The 26,546-nt window shown below is 39.0% G+C and overlaps 1 protein-coding gene across 1 annotated transcript in view; it reads left to right on the plus strand.

Annotated features, from left to right (window-relative positions):
- Window positions 1-26,003, plus strand: part of st6galnac3 (ST6 (alpha-N-acetyl-neuraminyl-2,3-beta-galactosyl-1,3)-N-acetylgalactosaminide alpha-2,6-sialyltransferase 3) — a 40,022-nt gene extending 14,019 nt beyond the window's left edge. The window contains exons 2-5 of the mRNA XM_088345814.1: window positions 772-966; window positions 11,094-11,506; window positions 19,514-19,621; window positions 22,178-26,003. Coding sequence (XP_088201940.1) covers window positions 772-966; window positions 11,094-11,506; window positions 19,514-19,621; window positions 22,178-22,367 — 906 coding nt within the window. The 3' untranslated portion in view covers window positions 22,368-26,003. The remainder of the gene's footprint in view (window positions 1-771; window positions 967-11,093; window positions 11,507-19,513; window positions 19,622-22,177) is intronic.
- The last annotated feature ends 543 nt before the right edge of the window (window positions 26,004-26,546 follow it).

Here is a 26,546-nt window from a genome sequence, read left to right on the forward strand (position 1 = left end):
GGTTTTTTGTACCATTAGGAGTCACTAGATATTACACACTGTCCCTTTAAAGAAAGACAACTTTTCTTTGTACAAACCGGATCTAATTTCATCGAAAAATGTACCTGATAAATAATCACTAGCTGCCACACTAAAATATTCAATCAGCTCACAGTACTTGTAAGAAAGATTCCAAGCAGTTATGTAAAATTATTTTTATCACATTTGTGCATACATGTTAATGCCAATGTAATTAATTGTGACTGCTGTGCTTGTTAATTGAAATTGACAGCTGCTGACAGTCTGCGAAGGAGTGTCCTGATTGCCGCACCATATGTTACTTTTCTTAGACATTTCCCTGATAATTCTGCAAAGACTAGGATTTTAATCCACAGGTACTCTGGGAATCTCATTCATCCATTCATGTACATCACTAATTAGATGACGAGGTATTTGGTTACAGAAGGAAGTCATACAGTAGTTATTCTCGCCTTTAACTGCGTTTGTTTGAATTACTTTTCTTTGATATTCAGAGCACTTGGCAGAAATTGTGATGCGTTGACTTAATTAATCGGTCGGTTTCCCACGGTTTAAAGTCACTGCTAAAACTCTGGTGACCATCCACCCCCATGAAAATTGGAGGCTAAGCTGCACCGTATTTAAAGCCACAGTGTTTAAAATGTAAAAAAAGTGGATGCTTGTAGTCCGGAATTTACAGTAATAACCTTTTTCTTAGTTTGCTTTTAGGTGCTTTCATCTGAATTTGTATTGTTTTTCTTTCCCTATTTACAGAGGAAATCGTTGATCGCCACGGGATTGGTGGCGGCCGTGTCGCTTTTTGCAGTGGCGGTCCATCTGGCGGAGAAACCATATTTCCCGTGGCGGCCCAACTCCAGGGAGGCTTTGAGCGACACCTGGGCGGGGTCAAGGCAGCCCCACCAAGCTTGGGAACCTCATCCGGGCTACCTCAGCATCCCCAAACAGGAAGTAAGTCTTTTTGCTATTAACTTTTTGAGCAATGTGGAATAGTGCAACATGTAAGGCAGGGGTGTCCAAACTTTTCAGACAGCGAGTCGGATTTGGTAAGCTGAAAATGTATGAGGGATGACTATTCAGCCTGGAATTCCCTGACCAAGTTTTAACAAATCCACCCTCCGTGAAAGGTTTGTAGTGCTTGACGATCAGCGTTGCAACTTCTTAGCTCGCCTTTGTAGCATTTTCATTTGACTTGCCAGGTCTCGTGAAAACAGTTACAACAGCTTCCAGTTGCTTTACCTTTTCAAAGCATTCGTTTCCAGTTAAAATTTTGTATGTTTCGCCTGGGAGTGCCTCTTGATATTATATTCCTTGTAAACAACTTCAGTCCATTGACAAACTAGGCAGACACTACTGTTTCGGATTTTGGTAAAAAAAATACTCAAATTTTCACTTCTCCTGGAAGCGGCAGCCCTCACAATAAACTTTCCTTTTTTATTTACAGTCACCATGTGTGAAATGGGGATGGATAAAATTCTCAGAGAAAGCCAATGGAAAGGTGGCCAAAGGGCTACTGCCAGAATATGATAAAAGATTTTTATTTTATACTGTGGTCATTATTCCAGGCGGGCCACATATTATGTATTTTATGACAGAGGCAGCGGGCCAGTAAAATTTTCATCATTGGCCGTAATTGGCCCCCGGGCCGGACTCTGGACGTGACTGATGTAAGAATAGAATCGAAGAATAGAATTTACTTTTATTGTCATTCTTTGTAACCATGCACACAGAACGAAATGTCGATACACCTGACCCATACAGTTAAACTGTAGGGAGCCGATGAGGCCGCAGCCAAACAGGGCGCCGCCATTTTAGACCCAACTGTGCTGTGTTGGGAGTCATTAGGTGACCAAACCCCCCAATTCCAACCCTTGATGCCGAGCGCCAAGCAGGGAGGCAATAAGTACCAATGTTGTAAGTCTTAGGTATGACTCGGCCGAGGCTTGAACCAGCGACCTCCCAGTCTCGGACCGGTCGCCCTACCATCTAGGCTACCGAGATGGTGAAGGGATGAAAAGTCACTTTTTTAAAAATTCAATTCATTTGGTTTCAATGAATTCCATTTTAAAAAATTCTTGCATTTAAAATGTATTTTCAGCCTTTATTTACTTTCCATAGATTAATTAATTATTTTGATTTATTCCTTCAAGCAATATTTCTTTTAAAGTTTTTTTGTTATTGTTTTTAAATGTATTTGTAATATTAATTTATTTACTGTTCTTTTCTTTTGATTTATTCTTCTTCTGTATCTGAACATACATAAAGATGCAAAACGGAGAGTTTATTCGAGCGTGCCTAATAAATGCACGTAGTTGCACGCTCATCATGTACGAGCGGACCGAGGCTCCAATTACTCCAGGAGATGGCAGCAGCGCGTAAAATAGTTCCAGATTCCGCACAGCTCCTTCAATTCTGTGCTACGATAAACAACCAAGAATGTATAAAGCCAGTACATTGGCTCTAGTCATTAAGCGTCCAGCTTCGGGGGGGGGAACGTCTCGTTTGATGTGCGCTTGTCGCTTTTGTGGAGCTGGGCGTTTTCCCTTTCTGCTGCTTTCAAAGGGATCATCACGACATTTATGGAAATTGAATATCAAAAGCACTTCGTTCCCAGACATTATAAGCCGAGGAGGAGGCGGAAGAGGCAAACATTTTTGGGCATGCTTGTATTTTCTGTTTTTAATACTAGGAATCACATCCAACAGCTGTTAGTGACATCTGCTTTTTGGGGAGAAGACTTTTTGATTCGGATCCTTTTTCTTTTTTGTGATGTTTTAGCTTTTATTTTGGTAGGCTTCTGTTTCCTGTTGTTGGAACGTATTAATAGGATTACATCCACAGCTTCTATTGACATTTATTTGTGGGCAAAACGTTTTGGGATTGGTCCTCTTTTCTTCAAATGTTTGTGCGGTTTTAGCTTTTACTTTGGAATGCTTCTATTATTATATTTTTAATACTTATTCATAGGATCCACAGCTGCTATTGGCATGGACAAAACAAACCTTTGGATTTGGATCGTCTTTCTGCTTTTATTGTGTTTGTTTTTATTTGGCTTGGCTTCTATTTCCTGGGGTTGATATTTATTGATAGGATTCACATCCACAGCTTTTATTGACGTCTTTTTTTGTGGATTTTCTTTCTTCTAGAAATGTTTGTGCTTTTATTCTGGTGGGCTTCTATTTAAGGAAGCAAGGTTTTGGGTGCTCTGAGGAGAGTTATGAGCAACAAGAGTATGGATGTTAAGAGGGGACAGTATGAGAGTGTGATTGTGCCTACTGGGTTGTTTGGTGCAGAGACTTGGAACCTGAACGCAGATTTGAGAAGGAAATTACATGTTTTTGAAATGAAGTGTTTGAGGAATATGTTAGGAGAGACAAGTTTGGATGGATTGAGAAATGAAATTGTGAGAGACGGAACTGGAGTAGTAGCGGAACTGAGCAAGCGTGTGGATGAGAGAGTACTCTGTTGGTTTGCACACATGGAGAGCATGGCTGAGGAGCGAATGTTGAAGAGGATCTACAGAGCTGAAGTCAATGGAAGGAGACCAAGAGGAAGGCCACGATTGGCATGGATGGATGGTGTCATGAGTGCACTGCAGGAAAGAGGTCTAAATCTAGTGGAAGCTAGAGCTCTTGTTGGTGATAGGAATGAGTAGATAGGTGTTGTGAAAGGATAGTGGGATGTTTGGACCAATCTAAGGAATGGGCAGGGCACCTGGATGATGCGGCAGGGGTAAACCAGTGAAAGCTGTCGGGCCCTGCTGTTGAAGAAGAGTTTGTTGTGTCATCCTGACCCGCGTGACATGGCGGCTTTCTTGTGTCCCATTTCATCTGGAGGGACGAAAGCATCACCATCTTGGGTGCCGAGGTGCTTAACTTGTTTGGGTGTTCGGGCATTTGGGTTGGCTATGGTCAATTTTTTGTGTGTTTTTTGCTACTTTTTCCTTTTTTCTTTTCTTTGTTATTGTATATGTGTTTGCCTTGCTGTCGATCACCCCTCTTGAGGGATATTACCAAAGTAGATAGATGGATAAATACGCATCTATTTCCTGTTGTTAATACTTATGACTTATTGATAGGATTCTCTTCTGCAACTTCTATTGACATTTTATTTTTTAATTTAGGTCATCTTTCTTCTTTAAATGTTTGTTTTGCTTTAGCTTTTATTTTGGTAGATTACGAATAGTGTTGCTTATTGATTGAGGCGCAACACGAAATCACTCATTTGAGAACTAATTGATTATCAAATTAATCAACACTTTTTTTATATCTATAATATTTATGCCACCATTTGGATTCAAAATCATCCAAGTGCTCTGAGTTGGAGCTTTGCAACATTAAATAATAACTATTTAGTTTACCTACACTCGAAGTATTTTGACCATGGAACGTCCATAATTTGAGGTGTTCTAACTTTCCATTTTTTTCCCCAACCACTCAAAATTTTCAGGTGACCTTATCTACATGTACATTAGCTTTTTTTACACCCTCCGCTGAGTGTTTTATTAATCCTTTTTTTAGCGATAACTCATCAAAACTGTCAAAAAGACAAGATATGTAAAAATAACTCCCAAGTGTTAAAACAATTGTTTATTTATAATACTGGTCAGCTCACATGCTGGCGTCTTATTTGTCAAATGATTTAATTTTTAGGTCTCTTTCAAAAAACATTTTGAATGTAGATTCATGAGCAAATGCTCATATAAGATAGAATCTTTAATTTTGAAAGATTAAATTTTCTCCTATTTTCCCGACTCCTCAGAACAGGCTAAACTCATAATTAAATTGTATTGAATTGACATTTTTCTAGAATGATTATTGAGCTCATTTTCTTTTTTGATTAAAATATTTTGAGTTTAAACTGACTTATCAACGAAATGATTGTGAACGAAAAAAATTGTTACTGAAATTACATGTATCTAATATTACAACACTAATTTTGTGGGGACTCAAATCAACAGCCGGTATTTTTAAATGTTTTAATGTGGAGGTTTTTGACAAAGAGCAAGAATCTGGAATGCAACCTTTTTCGTTGTGGCTATTTTTATTTCTCCCGTCAACGCCTTTGAAGGTGAAGGCGACCGCGGGGAACAATCGCGCTAATGTGTTAATGAAGGCCTATTAATGAAAAGGCCTTAATTAACGTTTGAAGTTCAAATCGACACCGGCATGCTATGAGTTGATTTATTTACAACAAGGGGTTGGGGGGTGGTCAATTTCTGGTACTCCAGGGAGACATCTTGGTCATAAAAGCAACGCCAGGTTGTTTAAAGACCATTTGTCTGGAAAAATGAATAAATCAAATAAACAAAAACAAATTACAATGCTTGGGCCAGACTGGTATCTCATTTTTCCCTTGTATATTTAATTAAATTTGTCTTTCTTCCATTGTCCCTCCTTCCTACTCTCCTTTCTTCCTTTTTTGCTTTGGTTGGATCTCTCCTGTACCTCCTTTCCTTCCTTACTTCAGTCCATCATTCTTTCCATGTCCTCCTTCCCTTCCTTTCATCTTTCTTACCCCCTTCTCTCCTTCCTTTCTTACTTCGGTCCTTCCTTCCATCCTTACCTCCTTCATTTGTGCCTTTCATTCTTTCCTTCCTTTCTAACTTCCCTCGTTCCTTCCTTTATTTCTACTCCCCTTCCTACTCTCTTTCCTTCATATTCCGCTTTCCCTCTTTTCCTTCCTTCCACCTGTCTTTCTTTCTTCTACCCCTTTTCTTCCCTCAATCCTTCCTTCCCTCCTTCTCTCCTTCCTTTCTTTCTTCGGTCCTCCTCTCCCTTCCTTGCTACTCTCATCCCTTCTCTTTTGTCTTTTTTCATTCCTTCATACTCCACTTTCTTAGTTCTGTTCTTCTTTTCTTCCTATGGTCTCTCCTTTCCTTCCTTCCCTCTGACTTTCCTTCATTCCTTCCTTCTGACTCTCTTTTCCTAGTTCTTTCCTTTTGATCTTCTTGTATTTTCTCCCTTTTCCTTTCTTTCTTCCATCAATCCTTCTTTCCTTCTCCTTTCTTACTTTGTGCCTTTTCATTAATTACTTCTATCAATTTACTCCTTCCATTCCTTTGTTCCTTCCTTACTACTCTCCTTGCTACTCTCCCTCATTCCTTCCTTATTTTTTTCCTTCTTACTCTCCCTTCATCATTTCATCCTTTCTTCTTTCCTTTGGTCCTTCTCTTCTTTCCCTCCTTTCCTTCTGTCCTCCCTTCTTTCTTCCTTCCTTATTTCATTCCTTCCGACTCTCCTTTCTTCCTTCTTTGCTTTGATCTGTCACTCCTTAACTTCCTTTCCCTCAGTCCATCATTCTTTCCATATCCTCCTTCCCTTGCTTTCATTTTTCTTACCCCCTTCTCTCCTTCCTTTTTTACTTGGGTCTTTCCTTCAATCCTTCTCTCCTTCGTTTGCGCCTGTCCTTCTTTCCTTTGTTTCTTTCTTCCTTTGTCTCTTCCTTTATTCCTACTCTCCTTCCTTCACATTCCCCTTTCCCTTTACCTTTCCTTGCTAGGTTTTTTCTTCTGTTCTTGTTCCTTTCTTCTTTGTTCCCTACATTATTAATCTGTTGGAAAACATTTTACTCCAAAATGCTTTTTCATCCCCTTTTTTTAATAGTTAATAATATTGCCCCCAACCCCCCTATAAATTAGGGATTTATTGCTGTATTACATAGGCCACAATACATTTAATATTGGTAGATTTAGAGAACAATTACTCTTTGAATAACTTTTAATGAATCAGTTGGGTCATCTTTTTTAATAATTAACAAACAACAACAAATTTTGGCTGTTATTTCAGTTTTTTGCAAGGGAAATGCATCAAGGTGGTGCCATCTAGCGGACGGAGTCTGAAGCACACTCTTTTTTTTTTTTTTTTTTTGATTTGTCGTTTTTCTCCCAAAAACTAATGGCACTTGCAGCTTTTGTATATTTTATTTATTATTAAAAATAAATCAGTTAAAAAGTTATTTTGCGCAATGATTTGCTTATGTTGTTAATTTTTAATTAATTTAATCATATTTACTCACCTATTTATAAAGAGGGAATGTAGGAATTGACAAATGTTCTACTGGGTACATTTGATCAATTTAGAATAAATAGCTTAATAACTGCATATCATTGCAATTTTAATGCGTGCTAAAATGTTGAGTGCCAGTTTTATATTTGAGACCACAAACTGTAAAGTCCTCTATCGGCACCTGAAAGTGTAGCTAACGGTTTCCTAGCTATAACGTTGTGGCGCCACTCAACGACGGTGCTTTCTTCGCCTTTTCGTTCCACGTCGTAACCTGCCAGGGTCCGTCCCATTAACGCGCCCGCCGAAGGGGAAATTACAAGACGCTCGCCAATCTTGACGTCGTCTATATATTTGATGGGCTTCTTCAAGAGCCAAAAACATCCTTGTAATATTTTCATTGAGCTCATCATGAAGGAGGTAAAAGTAAAGTGTCAGTATGAATGGTAAGTACAGCACAGCGTTATTTCAAAGTGGTCAAATAAAACATTAAATAAAAGTTTTATGACATCCCTGTTAAGGGAATCCGTTTTTTTAAATATTAAACAGAATGTGATTAATAATTCCAAAAATAATTAGAATTTGGTTACTGGTCTAGGGCAAAATTGGGCAAAATGTTATTCTTTTTAAAGTAAAAGCCTCGAACTCCAAAGATAAAATAATCGCTTTTAGTTAACCCCAAAAGAGCATTCCAACACATTAGATTGGTAAACAATTTTCAGTTTAAAAAGAGAGTAAAAAAGACTACTAAGGAGCTGAGCAATGTTTTAAAGCTAAAAAAAATACTCAGCTTTAGGTAATTGTATGTAAAACAGAAAGTTGGACCCTATCAAAAGTGAAGTAAACTTAAATACACGAGGATCGTTCAAATCCAGATTGACAATGGCAGTGTCTGTAATAAAGTCTGCCCGGACGCCCGGGGCGTGCATCTATTACATTGGGCGCACAACTTACAAAATGTCTCCACCCGGGTGTCCGACAATTTTTTCGAGAAAAAAAAAAAACATCAATATTTTTTTTTTCAAATCAAACGTTTTCTTTATTCCGATTCTGAAATCTTCGTTCGGTTTGGAAATTTCGGAATTGCGGTTCGTTTGGCAATTTGCACACTCGGCAGCCAATTAGAAGCCTGCACCGAATAACTTCGTGCTTCCGGACTTTCCCAAGCGTTATAAGGTCGCCCATTTGCATATCATTTTCCAAAGTAGACGCACAGAGAACACCAGAAAAACGGATAAGTGGTTAGGATTCGAGCCGAAACCTCAGCCCCAGAAGAAAGATTCGAAAGAAGCTAACAAAATTTATGACGCTACAAAACGTAAACATACATTAAGAGCATCGTGGAAAAAGGAGTTCACGTGGCTTGTAGCAGACGACGCAAAGCAAACATTGCATGAATGAAGATGAGTAAACAGATGGCAGATGGAAAACAACGATGTCATATAAATGCAATGAATTTTAAAGTGTTGTTCTGTTATATATTCTGATGATCAATCCTTAATACTTTGCAACAATGGGTTTTTTTTTGCGATTAGTCGTCTTATTGTGTTTCAAGATGTGAAAAATGGGGCAGGCAACTTTATGGCTGCTCAGGCAAATTTTCGGAGTTGTCTGCCCTGGTGTCCGCTAACTTTTTGTCACGAGTTTCAGACACTGACAATGGTAAATAAATGGTATTAATTCCATTAAATATAATCCAATTAATTGCTGAGCCCTAAGTAAAGGTCAGAAAAACATGAAGTAGAAACCTAATGAAATAAAACCACAACTCAAATCCATGAGGATTGCCTTCTAAAATGATGGATTAGTTGAATTGATTTGATTATTTAGACCAGCCGTAATTTAAGGTAAGAAAAAAAAGGAAGCAGAAACCTACCAGAAAAAAACAATATTAAATTGCATGAGGACTGTCCAAATCTAAATAGACTTTTCTAAACGACGGCTTAATCGAATTGCCCAGCCAGATAAAAGTGAAACCGAAAAGAATGCTTACCGTCCAAATCCAGATTGACATTTAGAGTGATGGATTCATCAGATTTCTTGAATTTCCCAGCCAATCTAAGGGTAAAAGGAAAGCAGGAAGTAAAAACCTACCAAAATAAAAACACAAATGCAAATGCACGCTCAAACGCCGAATAAGGATCAACTTTCAAAATAAAGAATTAATCAAAGTAGTTTGACCAATTGCCCAGCCCTGAAGCGCAAAACTATCAAAATATAACTACAACTCAAATGCAGGAGAAAGGTCTAGAGCAGGGGTGTCAAACTCATTTTAACTCGGGGGCCACAGGATAGAACAAAAATTTTGTTGGGGGCCGGACTAGTAGATTAAAGAGAAGGGAAGAGAAAAGAAAGAAAGAGAGAGAATGAGAAAGAGAAAAAGAAAGAGAAAAAGAAAGAGAAAAAGAAAAAGATAGAGAAAGAGAGGAAGAAAGAAGAGAAAGAGAGGAAGAAAGAAAGAAAGAAAGAAGAAAAAGAAAAAGGAGAAAGAAAGAATATAAAGAAAAGAAAAAAGACAAAGAAAAGAAAGAAGAGAAAGAAGCTAAAGAAAGAAGGGAAAGAAAGAAGAGAAAGAAAAGAAAAAACAAAGAGAAAGAAAGAAGAAAAAGAAAGAAGAGAAAGAAAGAGAAAGAAGAGAAAGAGAGGAAGAAAGAAGCGAAAGAGAGGAAGAAAGAAAGAAAGAAGAAAAAGAAAAAGGAGAAAGAAAGAATATAAAGAAAAGAAAAAAGACAAAGAAAAGAAAGAAGAGAAAGAAGCTAAAGAAAGAAGGGAAAGAAAGAAGAGAAAGAAAAGAAAAAACAAAGAGAAAGAAAGAAGAGAAAGAGAGAAAGAAAGAGAAAGAAGAGAAAGAGAGAAAGAACAAAGAGAAAGAAAAGAAGAGAAAGAAAGAAAAGAAAGAAGAGAAAGAAAGAAAAGAAAGAAAAAAAAGAAAAGAAAGAAAAGAAAGAGAGAAAGAAGAGAAAGAAAGAAGAGAAAGGGAGAGAGAGAGAAATAAATACAAGTACAGTGCCTTTGTGAGAGGCACCTGGCTTTGTCAACATCATGTTGACATATTTCAACCTGCAGCTTGTTTTTCCCTTGCGCTTCTCTGAGTGTTGTCTCGCGGGCCGGATTCAATCCCTTAGCGGGCCTGATTTGGCCCGCGGGCCGCCTGTTTGACACCTGTGGTCTAGAGCAAATGATTACCGGTAATCAAATTGATTTGATTAATTGCTCAGCCCTAAGTAAAGGTAAGCAAAATGGGGAGCAGAAACTTACAAAAAAAAAACTAATACTCCAAATCTAAATAGATTTTTTTTCCTGCCAAATGACCGATTAATCAAATTGCCCAACTCTAAATTAAGGTAGGAAAAACAGGAGGGAGAAACCTACCAAAATAAAACATATATGCATGAGGAGGGTCCAAATCAAGATTGTTTTCATCAAATTAATTTGCTTAATAATTCAGGCCTATGGTAAAACAAAAACCATAAGTGGAAACCTCCATAAAACAAAAAAATTAAATCAAATTAGTTTGATTCATTTTCAAACCCTAATTTAAGTTAAGAAAAACAGAAAGCAGAAACCTACCAAATTAAAACTAAAAAGCAAATGAATCAGGCCAGTCACGCCCGTACTGAATTTGGAACTTTGTTACTCACTGCCGCCATCTCCTGGCTGGTGTCAAGATTGCAGCCTCTGTCAAGTCACTTATGTGGAGCGTGCAAGTACGTACATTTCTTGGACACACCTGAATAAACTTAATTTTTTCTTACTTTCAACATTTCCATGCTACACTAACAGATAAACAATCAACAAAAACCCGTGGGGATGACGGCACTCTCCATTGTGGGCCATTTTTGCAAAGGTCTAATCAAGTTGTTTTTATAATTTATTGACAATGTTGAAATGATCAACCCAGGCCTAGAGCGCCCTCTTGCGGTTTTGTGTGAAAATAACTCGCGAAATGATAAACAATGTGTTAAAAATTTCACACGTTTGTCGCACCCCCCAGCCAAATTATGAAGAAACTGCTACTTGGGAAATACGGTAATCCGATTATTTTCGATGAATCTCCTTTTTTTCCTTGCGCAGCCCCTGAAGCTGAATTGCGAGGTGTGCAGCGTGGTGTCGAGCTCGGGCCAGATGTTGGGTCGGGGCGCGGGGCCCGAGATCGAGCGCTCGCCGTGCGTCTGGCGCATGAACAACGCGCCGACTCGGGGCTTCGAGCGGGACGTGGGGCGTCGCACCACGCTGCGGGTGGTGTCGCACACCAGCGTGCCGCTCCTGCTGCAGCGCCCGCAGCGCTTCTTGGGCGGCGAGGACAACGGGACGCTCTACGTGGTGTGGGGCCCCTTACGCAACATGCGCAGCGACGGCAGGGGCCTGGTCTACAACATGCTGCTGCGGGCCGCACGGGACTACCCCAACGCTCGCATCTACGCCACCACTGAAGACAGGATGAACTACTGCGATGCCGTTTTCAAGAAGGAGACGGGAAAGGACAGGTAGGAAAACATCCTATCTTTCTTTTTTTCCTACCATACTTCTTTTTGTTATTCTGTCCTCCTTATTTCCTTTTCTCTCCTATTTCCTCCCCCTCTTTGTTCTCTACCTTCCACACTTCTTTCATATTCTTCCTTCCCTACCTGGCATTCTTCCTTACTTCTCTCTTCCTTCTCTCTCATTTTATCTCCCCTTCCTACTTTCCACATGGCTTTTCTACCTTCCATCATTATGCCTCCACTACCTGCCATTCTTCCATCCTTCCTTTCTCTATCCTCCTTTAGTTATTTCCCCCTCCCTCTCAGCCTTCCTTTCTTTCTTCCTTTATTGTTCCCTACTTCCTTCTCTCTCTCTCTCTCTCTCCTTCCCTCTTTCCACTTTCCTTCCTTTATCTCTCGTTTTCTATATTCCCCCTCTTCGCTTTCTACCTCCCTTTCTTCCTTCCTTCATTGTTCCCTACTTCCTTCTCTCTCTTTCTCCTTCCTACTTTTCACACATCCTACCTGCCATTCTTTCATCCTTTTCACTCTCTCTGTCTTCCTTCCTATTTGCTTCCTTCATTCACTCTCTCCCCTTCACACCTGCTACTCTTTCTCCCTACCGGCCATTCATTGTTTCTACCTGCCATATCTCCTCCCATCCTTTCTCCTTTTTGGACTGTTCTTCATTATTCCTTCTTCTTTACCTCCCTTTCTTCCTTTTTTCCTTGTTCCCTTCTTCCTTTCCTACTTCTATGTTCCCTACTTTTTTCCAACCTTCCTTCTTTGTTCCCTTCCTACTTCCCTTCTCCCTTCCACACTTCCCTCCTACGTTCCCCCCTCCCTATACTTTTGATGTTGAATAGGTAAAATAATAATTAATAGCTACAGTTGTTGGCGAAGGGGCTGATTTTCCCTCCTATTTTCCTTTCATATTCCATACTTCCATGCTCCCTTACCTGTCTCCTTCGTTTCTTACCTTCCCATCTTCCTTCCTTCCTTCCGTGCTACACTCCATCCTTTTCTTCTATTGGTGGTTTGTTAAAACACTTTAGAGTGGTACTACCTTCCGGCAACTGTCAGTGATTGCGAAATCGTACTTAATTATTTTTGACGTCTACAAATTGTTAGGGAAAAAACTATGTTACAAATGTATCGTTTACCAAATTGTTCGAATTAGTTATCTGACTCCGTTATTTTCGATTGTTCTCAGCTCAGGGATGCTGCTGGAAAAGTGAATTTCCCTTCGGGGATGAATAAAGTATCTATCTATCTATCTATCTATCTATCTATCTATCTATCTATCTATTAACCAAACACAAACTTCATTTTCCTGACAATGTATGCTCGTTTCTTAATGGGAAAATGAACAAAGATAGCTGGCATTTTCACACAGGGGGCAAATTAATTTTCTTAAAGTATTTAACTAAGTGAATTCCATCAAATTAGCCGAATTATTGTCGCTCAAGGCTTCCTCGAGCATCCTTTTTCGATTGTCCCTCTCATTCTCCGATCTGATCTCCCAACTCTCCATCTGTGTTCTCTCTTCCGTCTTCTGTGCACGTATTTTCTAAAGCCGGCGCGTCGGCCACCCCCCATGGGGCGGGTCAGGTGCCAGCTTCACCACCTCCTCGCCGAAAGGCGCCGCCACGTCTAAAAAATTCATAACAAGAAAGTTTATCAGCCGAACAATGTCTCCTTTCCCACGTCACAGGCTCCTCCGGCGTCAGCCCTTGTCCCCGTTCTTGCTGTTTTTCTGTAAACATCTTTCTTGTCTAGGCTACAATGACCTCGCCCCACAGCTCAGCCAGTGAATATCTTTTGTATTAAAATGTTTTTTGTATTTGATCGTAAAAAAAACCTTATAGTCAAAAATATATAAAAAATAAAATCCTTCAAAATCTACAAGAGAAGCTGTTTGCGCAACAAACATGATTGCTAGAGAGAGTCAGCTAAGAGACAGTGACCTCTAAATATATTTGAATGTTTGACATCCGCAGGCAAGTCTGTCTTAAGAAATAAGCCTGATATTAGTTAGCAAACCTCGTACCCGACATTTGTTTACAAAATTCCTTCCCTTTCTTAGACAAAATAAAACTATTGTGTCTGCTATTAAAATAAAAGAGCAAATATAGCCCAGAAAACACAGCCAGAGGGTAATACGTGCTGTGCCGACCGAGTAGACGGACCGGCGGCTGATATTTCAAGTGGCCCCACGGGGCCTTTCCATTATAACTTACACTGAGCCGGAGGCCATTTCCTTAAGAGGCCTTTACGAGTCCACTCGTAAAAAACTCCAACATGGACCTACTGCCTCATGTGCTCAGATCAGAGGCGGATGGGACCTGCCTGGAATTTTCTCTTTTCCTGCCCTGATTACATGTGTTGCGAATATGGGTGGTAAATAAATTATTCTAACAATTTATTGACCAATTGAATGAAAGAACCGAGTTTATTCTTTTCGAAACTCTTCTTCCCTTTTTTGGTGCACCACGTACGTTTTTAGATCATTATGTCAGGAAAACGGATGAAAAACCTTGTTTAGTTATTCTGAAGGGTGGCTAGACACACTTAAGATGAATTCTTTTTATCTTTTTTGATAGTTCAATATAGTTTAATCAGGACACACACACTCTTGGATATATGGACTTTTCTTTTACTAATTATCTACTGGAGAAGCTTGAATAGAACACAAAACGATAAGAAGAAAATAAAACTAAACTAGCTGTTGAGAACTTAAATTGTCACCATTTGGATAGACAACAACATTGGCTTGATTACTACGTTATTGTATTTTAATATAGTTCCCCATTTTACGTCACACCAATACCTGGCAACAATAAGATGTTCTAAGAAATTCTGCGTCGAAAACGATGAAGGCCCAGTCTTTATGTCTTCGGCTGTAGAGCGATGAGGAACCCTGGTAGGCTTGATAGCCGGTTGGGACGAGGACCCGCGGAAGGAGAGTGTTGAAGGAGAGGTTGACTGCTGGTAGCTTGAGGCTTCTCTGAGGTCGCTGGCTTGATCAAGCTTGGCTGCCGACCTGGCAAGGCTCGCCGGCTGCCAGGACCGGAAATAAGATTGTCGGAACACAGCTTTAGTGTTATTTATTAATGACAATAATTTATTGTCAAAGTTGTTCAAAATCGAAGGATATATCTCCTTTAATTCGTTCACGACAATGTCGCGTTGTCGGGTCTAGGCAGACCAAAGAAATCAGTTGAAAACGTTCTTAGATGCACTTGAATAAACCTAAACCTTTTTTTCATATTTTGGGGGGTTTGGGTTGGGGTTTGTTAGTTGAAGCTGGCTGTTTCTTACTTTCACCATTTTCATGCTACACTACTAACAGATAAAAAATAAAATAAAACCCAAGGGGATGAGCATGACATCTTAAGTGGTAAATATGTTAAATGTTATCTTATTAACCTAACCTAACCGCTATAACCAAGCTTAAAATCTGAGAATTTGTCTCCTTTAATTATTTTGTTGCCGTAATTGGTTTTCCTGATCCAGGTAGACAGAATTAATCAACTGAACTCGTTATTTAACTTTCGTGCTATGGGGCGGCAGTAGCTCAGGAGGTGGAAAGCTCGTCTTGAGACAGAGATGTCGCAGGTTCTATTCCCGGCTCCTTCGAATTAGAACTGTCGAAGCGTCCTTGGACAACACACTTAACCCTTAATGTCCCCAATATTCAAGTAGGTGCCTTGCATGCATACCTGTCAACATGTACGTTTTTGCCGTACAAAGTACATTTATTATGCATTTTAAGACGTGCACGACGTACAAGAAAATCTGTATGGAAAAACGCAAATTTGTCAAAGATGGGTACCATCCGGTATACACCGACTATGACGAAACGGCAAATCAATCAAGTCAAACGAGTTCGCTGCGGTAGCTTCTATCTCGGTATCATTTTTTTTTTCGTTGCAAATGAAGCGAGCGGTTTGATGCTACTGTGCGCATGCATCTGCCGCCTCGTATTTCATGTGGTAGTTATGTAGTGAAAGGAAGTCCGTCTCTTTTAAGAGACCCGGCTTTTTCGGCCCAACTCATTAAAGAGAACCGACTCTCAAACGGCTCACTTGCTTTGAATTATTATTGTTGTGTAAAGAAGATAAGAAAAAAAGTAGAAAAGTAGAAAATGAAAAAAGACAGGTTTGTGGTTATCCCTTTAATTGGTATATTACCAACAAAAATTTGAAGCAGAAAATGAATTAATAATTTGAATAAGAAAATATATTATTCTATTTAATTATATTTGCATGTATTTGTTTCCTTCTACAGTGAACGTCCAAGCTACTTCACTTTTTTTAATTATAAACCTCATTCATGTTTGGCCACAACAAAATGTTAATTAACAATATAACATGTTAAACTACATAAATAAACACGTTTGAAAAAAATGTATATAAAAATATGGTGTAAGATTATTTTGTATTTTGTAAGGGAAAATACGACAGTTTGTAAGGGCATGGAGCCCTGGAGGTTGACAGGTATGTGCATGGCTGTTTCCGGCTTTCGGTGAAGCACATTGAAAAGCACTTTATGACTTGAAAAGCGCTATATAAAGGCAAGCCATTTATTTATTTATTGTGAAAGATTTTCAAAATCTAAGGGTATGTCTTCTTTAACTCATTCACTGCAGTGACTATTTGCCTGCTCCAGGCGGACCAAAGCAATCGAATGAAGAACTTTAGCATACATCTTTCGTGTAAAATGTATAAAAAATGACACATCTCTCCTCCAGCTGAACTCGATTTCAAAGGCCAATTTTTCCAAATGACAGAGCGGCGCTCACAGCCGATGACTAAGCCCGATGACTGGGCCTGTGATGCCGGTGCGCTTAGAGGGAAATCGGGCACATCACACCAAACGCGAAGGGAAAAATGCTCGATGTGTTAATAAATGTGTAATAAAATCAATAATGTCAGTCGCAAGTCTCCTCCAAACTATTTCGCATCCCTATTCCAACAAATTACCAATTACGATGAGCTTTTTTTGTCCTTGAAATTGGTGCCATATTTCCCGGCAGTCTGACTCAATAGACCAAGCGTTAAATGAAGAAAAATAAATCAAGTCTGCTTAAAAATGACACTGACACAAGTGCTTTGATGGCTTCACTTTGGGTTGCATTTTTTCTTACCTCATGACAAACGGGAGCTAGCATTAGTTTGTGTGGCGTGGTCATATGAAGCGTTGTCGTGCCCTGCACATTGTGCCCAATAAGACAGGTAAAGAGACCTAGATGCCAGGTACTTGAGAAATTTGAAAATTGGTTTTGAAAGTGCTCGACTCATTCAGTGCCAGACGTTTCTCTCAAATGAGAAGTGGTGGTGCCAGCCAAATTTTGGCTTTTTAAATCATTTAGAAGTCTTACAAAAAATTTAGCTCTGTCGCTATATAGGCATAGGACTGTAGCGAATATGGGTGGTAAACAAATTATTCTAACAAACAATTTATTGACCAATTAAATGAAAGAGCCGAGTTCATTTTTTTCAAAACTCGGCTCGCCTTTTTGGAGCACCACATACGTTTTTAGATCATTATGTCAGGAAAACAGATGCAAAACCTTCTTTAGTTATTCTGAAGGGTGGCTACACACACTTTAGGTGAATTCTTTTTACCGTTTTGATAGTTCAATATACTTTAATCAAGACACAGACACACTCTTGGATTTATGGACTTTTATTTTACTAATAATCTACTGGAGAAGCTTGAATAAAACACAAATCAATAATAAGAAAATAAAACAAAGACAACTAGAAGTTGAGAACTTTAACTGGCTCCATTTGGATAGACAACAACATTGGCTACTGAAATTTGATAGATTTCCCCATTTTACGTCACACCAATACCAACACCTAGCAACAGAGAGATGTTCTGAGAAGATTATGACGGCTGTAGAGTGATGAGGAATCCTGGAAGGCTTGAGACCCGGTTGGGACGAGGACCACAGGATGCAGAGTGTTGAAGGAGTGGTTGACTGCTGGTGGCCTGAGGCCTCTCTGAGGTCGCTAGCTTTCTCCCACCGGTTTGGCTGCTAGCTTGATCAAGTTTGGCTGCCGACCTGGCATGGTTTTCTGGCTGCTTGTTGAGCTGAGACTTGGTCAGGACCGGCCAGGATTTGGATCCAGTTCTTCTTGTTAGGATATGCCCAATTCCCTTGTTGCTGGCCCAAGTCAGACTGCTCTTGCGAGGTGAGGCGTGTACCAGCTCTGGGTTTTGGTCTCCTGGGAGGGGCGGATTCCCTGTGGTGGACTTTTATCGTCACCGGCGACTTCAATCATGCATGCTTTAGGACTGTACTTCCCAAATTCACTCAATACGTGGACTGAGCAACAAGGGGAAAAAAACGACCATCGCGTATGTGCACAAAACGTCTTCCCTCTCTTCACCTACGCTGACTAAGGGACTTTGTCATCTTTTTTTGAAATAATTAAACTTAAAACTGTTATTCTGTCTGTACTTATATATTTGCTTTTCTCATCGTAATGCGCGTACTCGGCATATGGGTTGCAGACGCACTGCCGTACGGTGGACACAGGAAAAAAAAAACCAATTCGCGAAGTGTGTTGACACAGATCTGATCTAGCTACTCCTGCCAACTAGTGGTGATTTATCATTTCTAATTAATTCCCAGAAGCTTAATACTTACTGATCAGCAGCGCCAAAGCTTTCGGAATAGTTTACAAAAAACGTTTTTTGGCACTGAGGCACAATGCTTCTGGAAACGTAGTTATACGTTCTGCGACGGAACGAGTTAAAAAAAACTTGAATTTGGCCATGACAAAGGTCTACCAACCCTGTCGTTAGTGTTGGGAATTAAATATCAAAATGTCCCGTTTACCAAATAGTTCGAATTAGTTATCTGACTTCATTAACCAAACACAACCTACATTCACCCAATAATTTATGCGCGCTTGTTTCTTGAGGGAAAAGATGAACAAGAAAGCCAACATTTTCACACGGGGCAGATTTAATTTAATCAACAATTTAACTAAGTGTACTCCATCGAAAATGGCCGAATTAGTGACGTTGGAGTCTCTGGGAAGCCCTCTTCTGAAGTCCCTTAGCTCTCTCCTATTCACCATCTTCTCCCCGCATAATGGCATGCCGAATCCTCCCATGGGCGTGCCAAAACAACGCCTGCCGTCCTCCGTCAAAGTCCTGTTATCAACAGAACTAGACAAAATATTTTGCATTTGGAACAGCCTGACCTGTCATTGAACTAAAGCCTACTCAGTGAAAATCTTCATTGCATTATGAGTCAATCGTATAAAATCCTTTATAGTCAAATGTATAAAATCCTTCATTATCGATATAAAAGCGATAAAAATTCCAAGCATCTTTTCCTTCTTATTGCTGCTGGTCGGATGAAGAAGTGCTCCAGCGAGCTGCTCAACGCTCATTCGCGTCATTAAAAATAAAACGCCGCACTGGCCGCCCTTGAGGGGCGGAGCTGTAAAATCCAAATAAATATATCATCATCTTTTTTATGGGTGTTTGTTTTGTTTGCGGTGACAGGTTCCAGTCGGTGTCGTTCCTTTAAATTCAAATATGTGTGTGTTTGTTTTGTTTACGTTGACAGGTTCCAGATGGTGTCGTTCTTCTAAATTCGAATTTGCGTGTGTTTGTGTCATGCGCATTGACAGGTTCCAGTCGGTGTCGTACCTCTAAATTCAAATTTGTGTGTGTGTGTTTGTTTTGTTTACGTTGACAGGTTCCAGACAGACTCGTACCTCTAAATTCAGATTTGTGTGCGTTTGTTTCTGTGCATTGAAACGTTCGAGTCGATGTCGTACCCTTGATTCGAATTTGTGTGTGATTGTTTTGTTTACGTTGACAGGTTCGGGTTGGTGTCGTTACTCTAAATTTGAATTTGTGTGTGTGTTGACAGGATCCATTCTGAGTCATTCCTTTAAATTTGTATTTCTGTGTGTTTGTTTTGTGTGTGTTGAAAATATTCAGTCTTGGTCGTACCTTTTATATTCAGATTTGTTTGCGTTTGTTTTGTTCGTGTCTCAGGATCCAGTCGGGCTCTTACCTCAGCACGGGCTGGTTCACGCTCATCCTGGCTATGGACATGTGCAAGGAGATCCACGTCTACGGCATGATCAACGATACATACTGCAAGTACGGTGAATTTTGGGGGGTGCAAATGCAGACGCTGCCCTACTTACGTACGAGATAGGTTCCGGGCGATCGTTCGTAAGTTGAATTAGTTCGTAAGTTGCTTCAGTGCTATATTTTGTATGTTTAAGGTTTGTATAAGTACGTTTGAGGATTATATAAATAACCTGTATTGTTTTGTACTAAAAGATTTCATAAAATAATATGCTCTATAAAGAAAAATAAAGTTGAGTTTAACTTACTTTTGGAAGATGCACTTCAAGAGGTCCTCCTCCGTGGTAAAAAGTGGCCCAAAAAAACATTCCGACGATTTTCTCAACCGCATCAAGCTTTCTTATTCCACTTTTGTTTCAAATATAACAGCCCGCCCCTTCTTTACACTTAACACTAATCATATTGAACAAATGCACGAGATATTAAACATTAAAAACATCAAAGTTCTTAGCATGCTAGAGATACAGAATGTTTACACATGAACTAGGAAGATGAAGCCGGATTTCTTCTTCCGGGTGGATGCTGGGTGACCTCTCAGAGCGCCACAAGCCGATAGTGGCGGAAAGAAGCATTACAGTAATGTCCTGTACTCGGAAAAAGGTGCACACACTACAAAATCTAACCTAACGCATGGCCCGGATATTTTTCGACATCCCGAAAAAAATGTTTGTATCTACTGTTTTTCGTAAGTCGAAAAGTAGTCGTAAGTAGGGGAGTGTCTGAACATGACACCAGAAATACCCAAAAAGCATTCTGTTTGGTTCCAGGTTGATTGAATAACATAGCGTGGCTAAAACGGACTAATTATTGGTGATTTCTTTTTCTAACGGGTCGATAACTCTGACGTCAGATTAAGCCGTCCCGATAATTGTCATGTATCCCTGATTGTCCAATTTACAGTATTTCTTTATTTTTTACAGTTTTCTTGAAAGTCAAATTTTGCAATCCTACACTCTTAAAAGTGTGTTAATATACCGTACACAAGAGTAAAATGTGTGAAATATTCCTTATATAGAGCAAGTTTATCCAATAAAATGAATTATTGCGTTTTAATATTTGCAGTGGCATTTTTGGGACAAATTTACTCTTACCACTGCATAAAGTAAACATATGCCAGACATGTTTTTCAAATGTAGCTATTTTTTATTTTGCTAAAAAATAGTTATTATATTTTTATTTTTTTTCTTTGAAATAATTAATCAATTGATAACTATTCATTTCTGATTCAATAGTTATCAAGTATTCCTGATTTGAAAGATTATTTTTCTCTGAGATATTAACTCCACTTTAATTTTTGTTAAAGTTAAAAAAAGGGTTTGTGTTAAAGCATTAACTCCTTTTAATATTGCATTGAAGCTTTAACCTGTTTGTACTCTTGAGTTTAAGCTCTTGAGTCAAAGCTTTAAATCATTAATGCAAAATTGAAGCATTTTTAAAGCATCAACTCCATTTTGACCAGGACGTTACACCTTTGAGCATGTTTTGCTTGAGTTAAAGCACTAATGCTGCCTAAACTCTTGAAAAAGGTTAAAGCAGCTTTAAGACTTTAAAGTATTAACTTCACTTTAAGCCAGATGCAATTCAAGCTACTGGGGCTGTGTTTCTTTCTATCTTTCGTTCTCTTTTTACCACTTCTTATCTCTTTTCCCTCTCTTTTTTCTCACTCTTCTTTTCTTCTGGCTCCCTTTTTCTCTCTATTTTCCCTTGTTTTCTCTCCTTTATTCTTCTCTCTCTCCTTGCATCTCTTCTGTCTTTCACTCTTTTTTCTCTCTGTTTTTTCTCTCTCCCTGTTTTCTGTATCTTTCTTTCTTCCTTTTCCCGTTCTCTCACCGTCTTTTTCTTTTATCTTTTTCTCACTTTATCTCTTTCTTTCTCTCTTTTCAATCACGTTATCTCTTTCTCTTCCTTGTTTCCTCCCTATCGTTCTCTTTTATCTATCATTTTGTCTTTTTCTATCTCGTGTTCTTTTTTCTCTCTCTGATTATCTGTCTTCTCTTTCCCTCTTTCTCTGTTTATTTATTTCATTTATCTCTTTTGTTCTCTCTCCCATTCTCCCTCTCAGTCTTTCTCTCTTCTTTCTTTGTCTTTCTCACTTTATCTCTCTTTTGTTGTCTTTTTTCTTTCTGTTTCTTTTTCACACTTTTTTTCAATCACTTTCTTTATCTCTGTTTCATTTTCTCTCTATTTCTCTTTCTTTCTCTCAATTTTGCCGCTTTTTCTCTCTCATACTGTGTCTCGCTTTATTTTTTTTTCTTTGACTCTCTTTGTCTCTTTATTTCTTTTGTTCTCTTTCTCCCTCTCTCACTCTCTTCCTTCTTCTTTTTCTCCCTCTCTATTTCTCTTTTATCAACAAGTATCTGTGAGAGGTTTATCTCGACCACAAAGGCCTCAGAGCTCAAATAAGTCAACACTGTCCACTGCCTGAAGATGGCTGGGATGGGCTCCAGCCCCCCCACGACCCTACTGAGGATAAGCGGTGCAGATAATGGATGGGTGGTGTTATCGAAGGACAAAAATAGAAGAGCAAAGAACTAAAACCTTTTCTTTTTTCTCTCATTCCGGCAGAACGGAAGGCTACCACAAAGTCCCGTACCACTACTACGAAGCGGGCAGCCGCGACGAGTGCGCCGAATACCTTTTGCACGAGAGCGCCCCCTATGGCGGGCATCGCTTCGTCACAGAGAAGAGCGTCTTTGCCAAGTGGGCCAAAAAACATTCCATCAAGTTCTTCAACCCCAGCTGGCAGCTTTCATGATGCCCCGAAACCCCAGACTTCGGAACTACGTATCCCAGGATGCTCGGCTCTTTGCTGTATATCAGGGGTGTCGAACTCATTTGAGCTCGTTGGTCACATATTAGGATGGAAAAAAACTCACGGGGGTCGGACTAGTAGATTAAAGAGAACGAAAGAAGGAGAGAGAAGTTGAGAATAAGAAAAATAATTGAAGTGCGAGAGATAAAGCGAGAAGGAATGTAAACGATAGAGAGTGAGAGAGAGTCAGGGAGAGAGACAGAGAGTCAGAGAGAGTCAGGAAGAGTCAGAGAGCGATTCGGAGAGAGAGACAAAAAAGTAAAAGAGAGAAAAGGACAAAAGAGAGATAAAGAAAAAGAAAGAAAGAGCGGGACACTGAGAGAAAGAGAGAAAGAAAGAGATAAACTGAGAAAGAAAGCGCGAAAGATTGAGAAAATATTTAAAACTGCAGGTCATTTTTCTCATACGTTTCTCTCAGCCTTGTCTTGCGGGCCGGATACAATCTGTTCGCGGGCCCGGTCCGGTTTGCGTGCCGCATACTAGACACCCCTGCTGTATATCCTCATTCCCCCTGGGACGCGGTTCAACACGGAGAAGTCCAAAAGTCGTGCCTCTTTTCCACTCTTCTTTTTTTCCTTCAGGCTTGTCCTCCATTGCCTTCACTGTAGCGCACAGTGAGACATATTAGCAATGTCTCCATGCTTTTATCGACGAAGCAACATTATTTTGAAATGAATTGCTTAAATAGTTTGTTGCGAGCCAAAACAGCAGCACACGAAAACGGCACGTTGCAGTATTAAGTGTTTTGGGTATCGGTACCCGCTCTTGTTTATAGACAGTTTTTATTGTTCCCTGAGTGATTGTCGGGTTTTATGTCAAGCTTAAATCGGATATACACTTGTTTAGTGTTAAAACGACTTTAATGCTTCAACTAAATAGTTTAAGCAGCTTTTATACTTGAAGCAAAATGTTGAAGGATCTTTCAAGCATTAACTCCGCTTTATCTTTCAAGTTAGCTATAAAGCTGTTTGTCTTTTGAGTTAAGGCTTTAATTCAGAGACCTTGAGTTAAAGCTTTTATGTTCAATGCGGCGTTTTACTATTTTGTTAAAGCAACTCGAATACTTCGACTAAAGTTAAAGCGGCTTTAAAACATAAACTCCACTCTAACTCTGAAGTTAAAGTATTAAGGATGATTTTGCTTTGCATTAAAGAATTAACTCTGCTTTAAACAATGCATTAAAGCTTTAAATCTGCTTTTACTTTAGAGTTTAGAGGTTAACTTGAGTTAAAGCTTAATGCGGCTTTAGTGCTTTAGTTTTACAACGGCTTTAATAATTTAACTTTTATACTTAAAAGTTGAGCTTAATGCCGTTTTAAAGCATTTACTGCTTTTAAAGTAAAGCTATAAATCTGCTTGTCTCGAGTTTTAAATCAAATAACCTGAGTTAAAGCTTTAATGTTCATGCAGCACTAATAATTTAACTAGTCTGAAAGCAGTTTTAAAATATTACATTACTTGAACTTTGAAGTCAAACTTGAAACATGCTTTTGTGTTAACAGATTAACTGCTTTAAATACTGCATTAAAACTTTAGAACTGTTAGCAGTAAACCTGAATTAAAGCGTTAAAGCTGCTTTAACTCTTTTTTAAATATTTGCTTTAATACAATAAAAGATAAAGCAGTTTTGAAAGTTGAAGCAGCATTAAAGCTTTAACTCGAGAATAAAAGCAGGTTTAAAGCTTTAACACTGAGTTAAGGCTTTAATACAAGCGCAATAGCATGCTTAGAGCTTGAACCTAAAAGTGAAAGTGGAGTTAATGCTGTAAAACTCCTTTAACTTTTAAAGCTGCTTTAAAGCTTTAATACGGAGTTTAATGCTTTAACTCAAGAGCCAAAGCATGTTTAACGCTTAAACTAAAAAGTTAAAGTTAAGGATTTAAAGCTGCTTTACATCTTTAGTAAGTATAAAAGTATTAAAGCTGCTTTAACAAATACGATAAAGCTCTATCTTCAATAAGAAGCATTAAAGCTTTAACTCAAATCAGCAACTTTAGACCCCTCTGGTTTTTAATTTTATATAGTTCTTTGTTCTCCCCAATTTGAGTTAACTTTATGTACGTACGTCGTATTTTCCTAATTCGTGTCCCGCAATTTGGTGCGAGGCCTCCACACCAAGTTTTTTTAAATTTTAATTTCTTAACATGACCTTTACGTAGCGGACATTGTAAATTACTGGTACTGCCTTTCTCGGTTTTGTTTCTTTCAGCACTTTGCCATTATAGTAGGAGCGAACGTAGCAAGCACTCGTTCAGCTAGTTAGCTCGCTAGCTAGCATGGCAACCACTAACACGTTGTAGCTTAAGTACTCATAGAACTGGAACTTCTGTTTTGTTTTTTTTTGTGTAGCAACTTTACCGAATTATGGTATTTTTCGCAGAGATTTTGTTTTTCACACAAAACTCTGTTTCGATTTCTCTTTGGCAATGTTTCAGGTCACCGTGACAACGGCTTGCCATTTATTGACCACTTTCTTTCTTTTTTTGTTTTTTTCAATAACCGGAAAAATGTGATGATGTCATGGCGCTTGTTTACACACAAACTTGGATTTTGTGGCAGCTTTCGTATGTTTACATGTGGCGAAGGTTTTTTTTGTTGCTAATGGTGGGCACCATTTTGAGTTAAGGGTAGAAAAAATATTGTTTTTTTTCGGTACAGAGTATGGATCCGATACTTTAGAAATGCATGAGGTAAAATTATATCATATTTTCTCCTAATATAGTAGACCCCAGGATACAACATAATCTGTTCTGTAGTGGGGATCGCATAGCAAAAATGCTGTATAGCGGGGGATAGAAACCTATGCTTGATTTTGCTTCTCCCTTTAGCATCACTGTATGGCTTGCACCCACAACTGATAGATCAAGTACAAAAAATACAGTATTACGTCCCTGTAGAAAAAAGCATTGTGGGAAGTAGTTCAGCCAATAGCATGTCAGTATTTTCATGACGCCGTGACACATACTAATAGATCAAATGTTATATTACGTGGACCAATAGCAGACAGCCATGTTGACTCATCTTTAAGGTTTTTGTCCATATGTATACGTTGTGTGTATAAGGAAGGGGCAGAAAAACACCCTAAAGTTAAAATGACATAAGACGGGGACCCTTTATCCTGGGGTATACTGTGTTTCTTTGGTTTGTTCTTCAACGGTCCTCACTGACAAGCCTGACAGTCTGAATATGGCCCTCAGGTCATAGTTTGCCCCCTTCTGGTATATAATGACAACCTGCCAGAATTTTGTCAGACTAAAATCAAAACTCAGTTGTATTGTTTTATTTTGAAACTTGTTTTTATTAGTGTCACTAAAGTGTCTGCCTCTATGTAGATACAAATCAGCGAGCTGTATCTTTGTCGATATTGTTCATTTTGCACTGAATCGTTTTTCAGTATTGGAAAGGGAAAGCATCACTCCGTTTTTGTTTCAGTATTTGCGTAACTCTACCAAATGTTTAAATCCAAACTTAAATATTTGCTGACTCTTCAATCGCTTGCTATATGTCGGTAACATATCGTGAATTTCGACGAATGTATTTTCTTGTTTTTGAGAAAATAAAAGCACTCGATTTCATCGATATGCTGAAGATGTGTTGATTTTGGAGTTAAAGTATTCATTTGTAGGGATGCACCATAACTGTTTTTTCCTCTCCACACCGATGAATTAACTGCATGCTTCTTTAGAATTATGAAAACATGATAATCTTTAAAGGTGCTAATTGTACAGTACTCTTTTGGCAAATTAATCAAATAATTAACATTGCTAGTTAATTAATTGAAGTTAAAGAATCTAAATCGATCGTAAATTAGTTTATCTAATTTTTAAATTGTAAATTGATCAAATTAGTAATATTACTGGTAATTTCTTATATCATCTCATTATCTGCACCGCTTATCCTCAGTAGGGTCGCGGGGGTGCTGCAGACCATCCCGGCAATCATCGGGCAGTGGGCAGGGGACACCCTGAACTGGCTGCCAGCCAATCACAGGGCACACAGGGACAGACAACTCGCTCGCTCATTCACACCTAGGGACAATTTGGACCAGCCATGTCTTTGGAAACCGGAGTGCACGGAGGAAAACCCACGCAAGCACGGGGAGAACATACAAACTCCGCACAG

This window comes from Urocampus carinirostris, chromosome 1 (genome assembly GCF_059441175.1).
Source record: "Urocampus carinirostris isolate Australia breed hairy pipefish chromosome 1, RoL_Ucar_1.0, whole genome shotgun sequence".
Lineage (NCBI taxonomy): Eukaryota > Metazoa > Chordata > Actinopteri > Syngnathiformes > Syngnathidae > Urocampus > Urocampus carinirostris.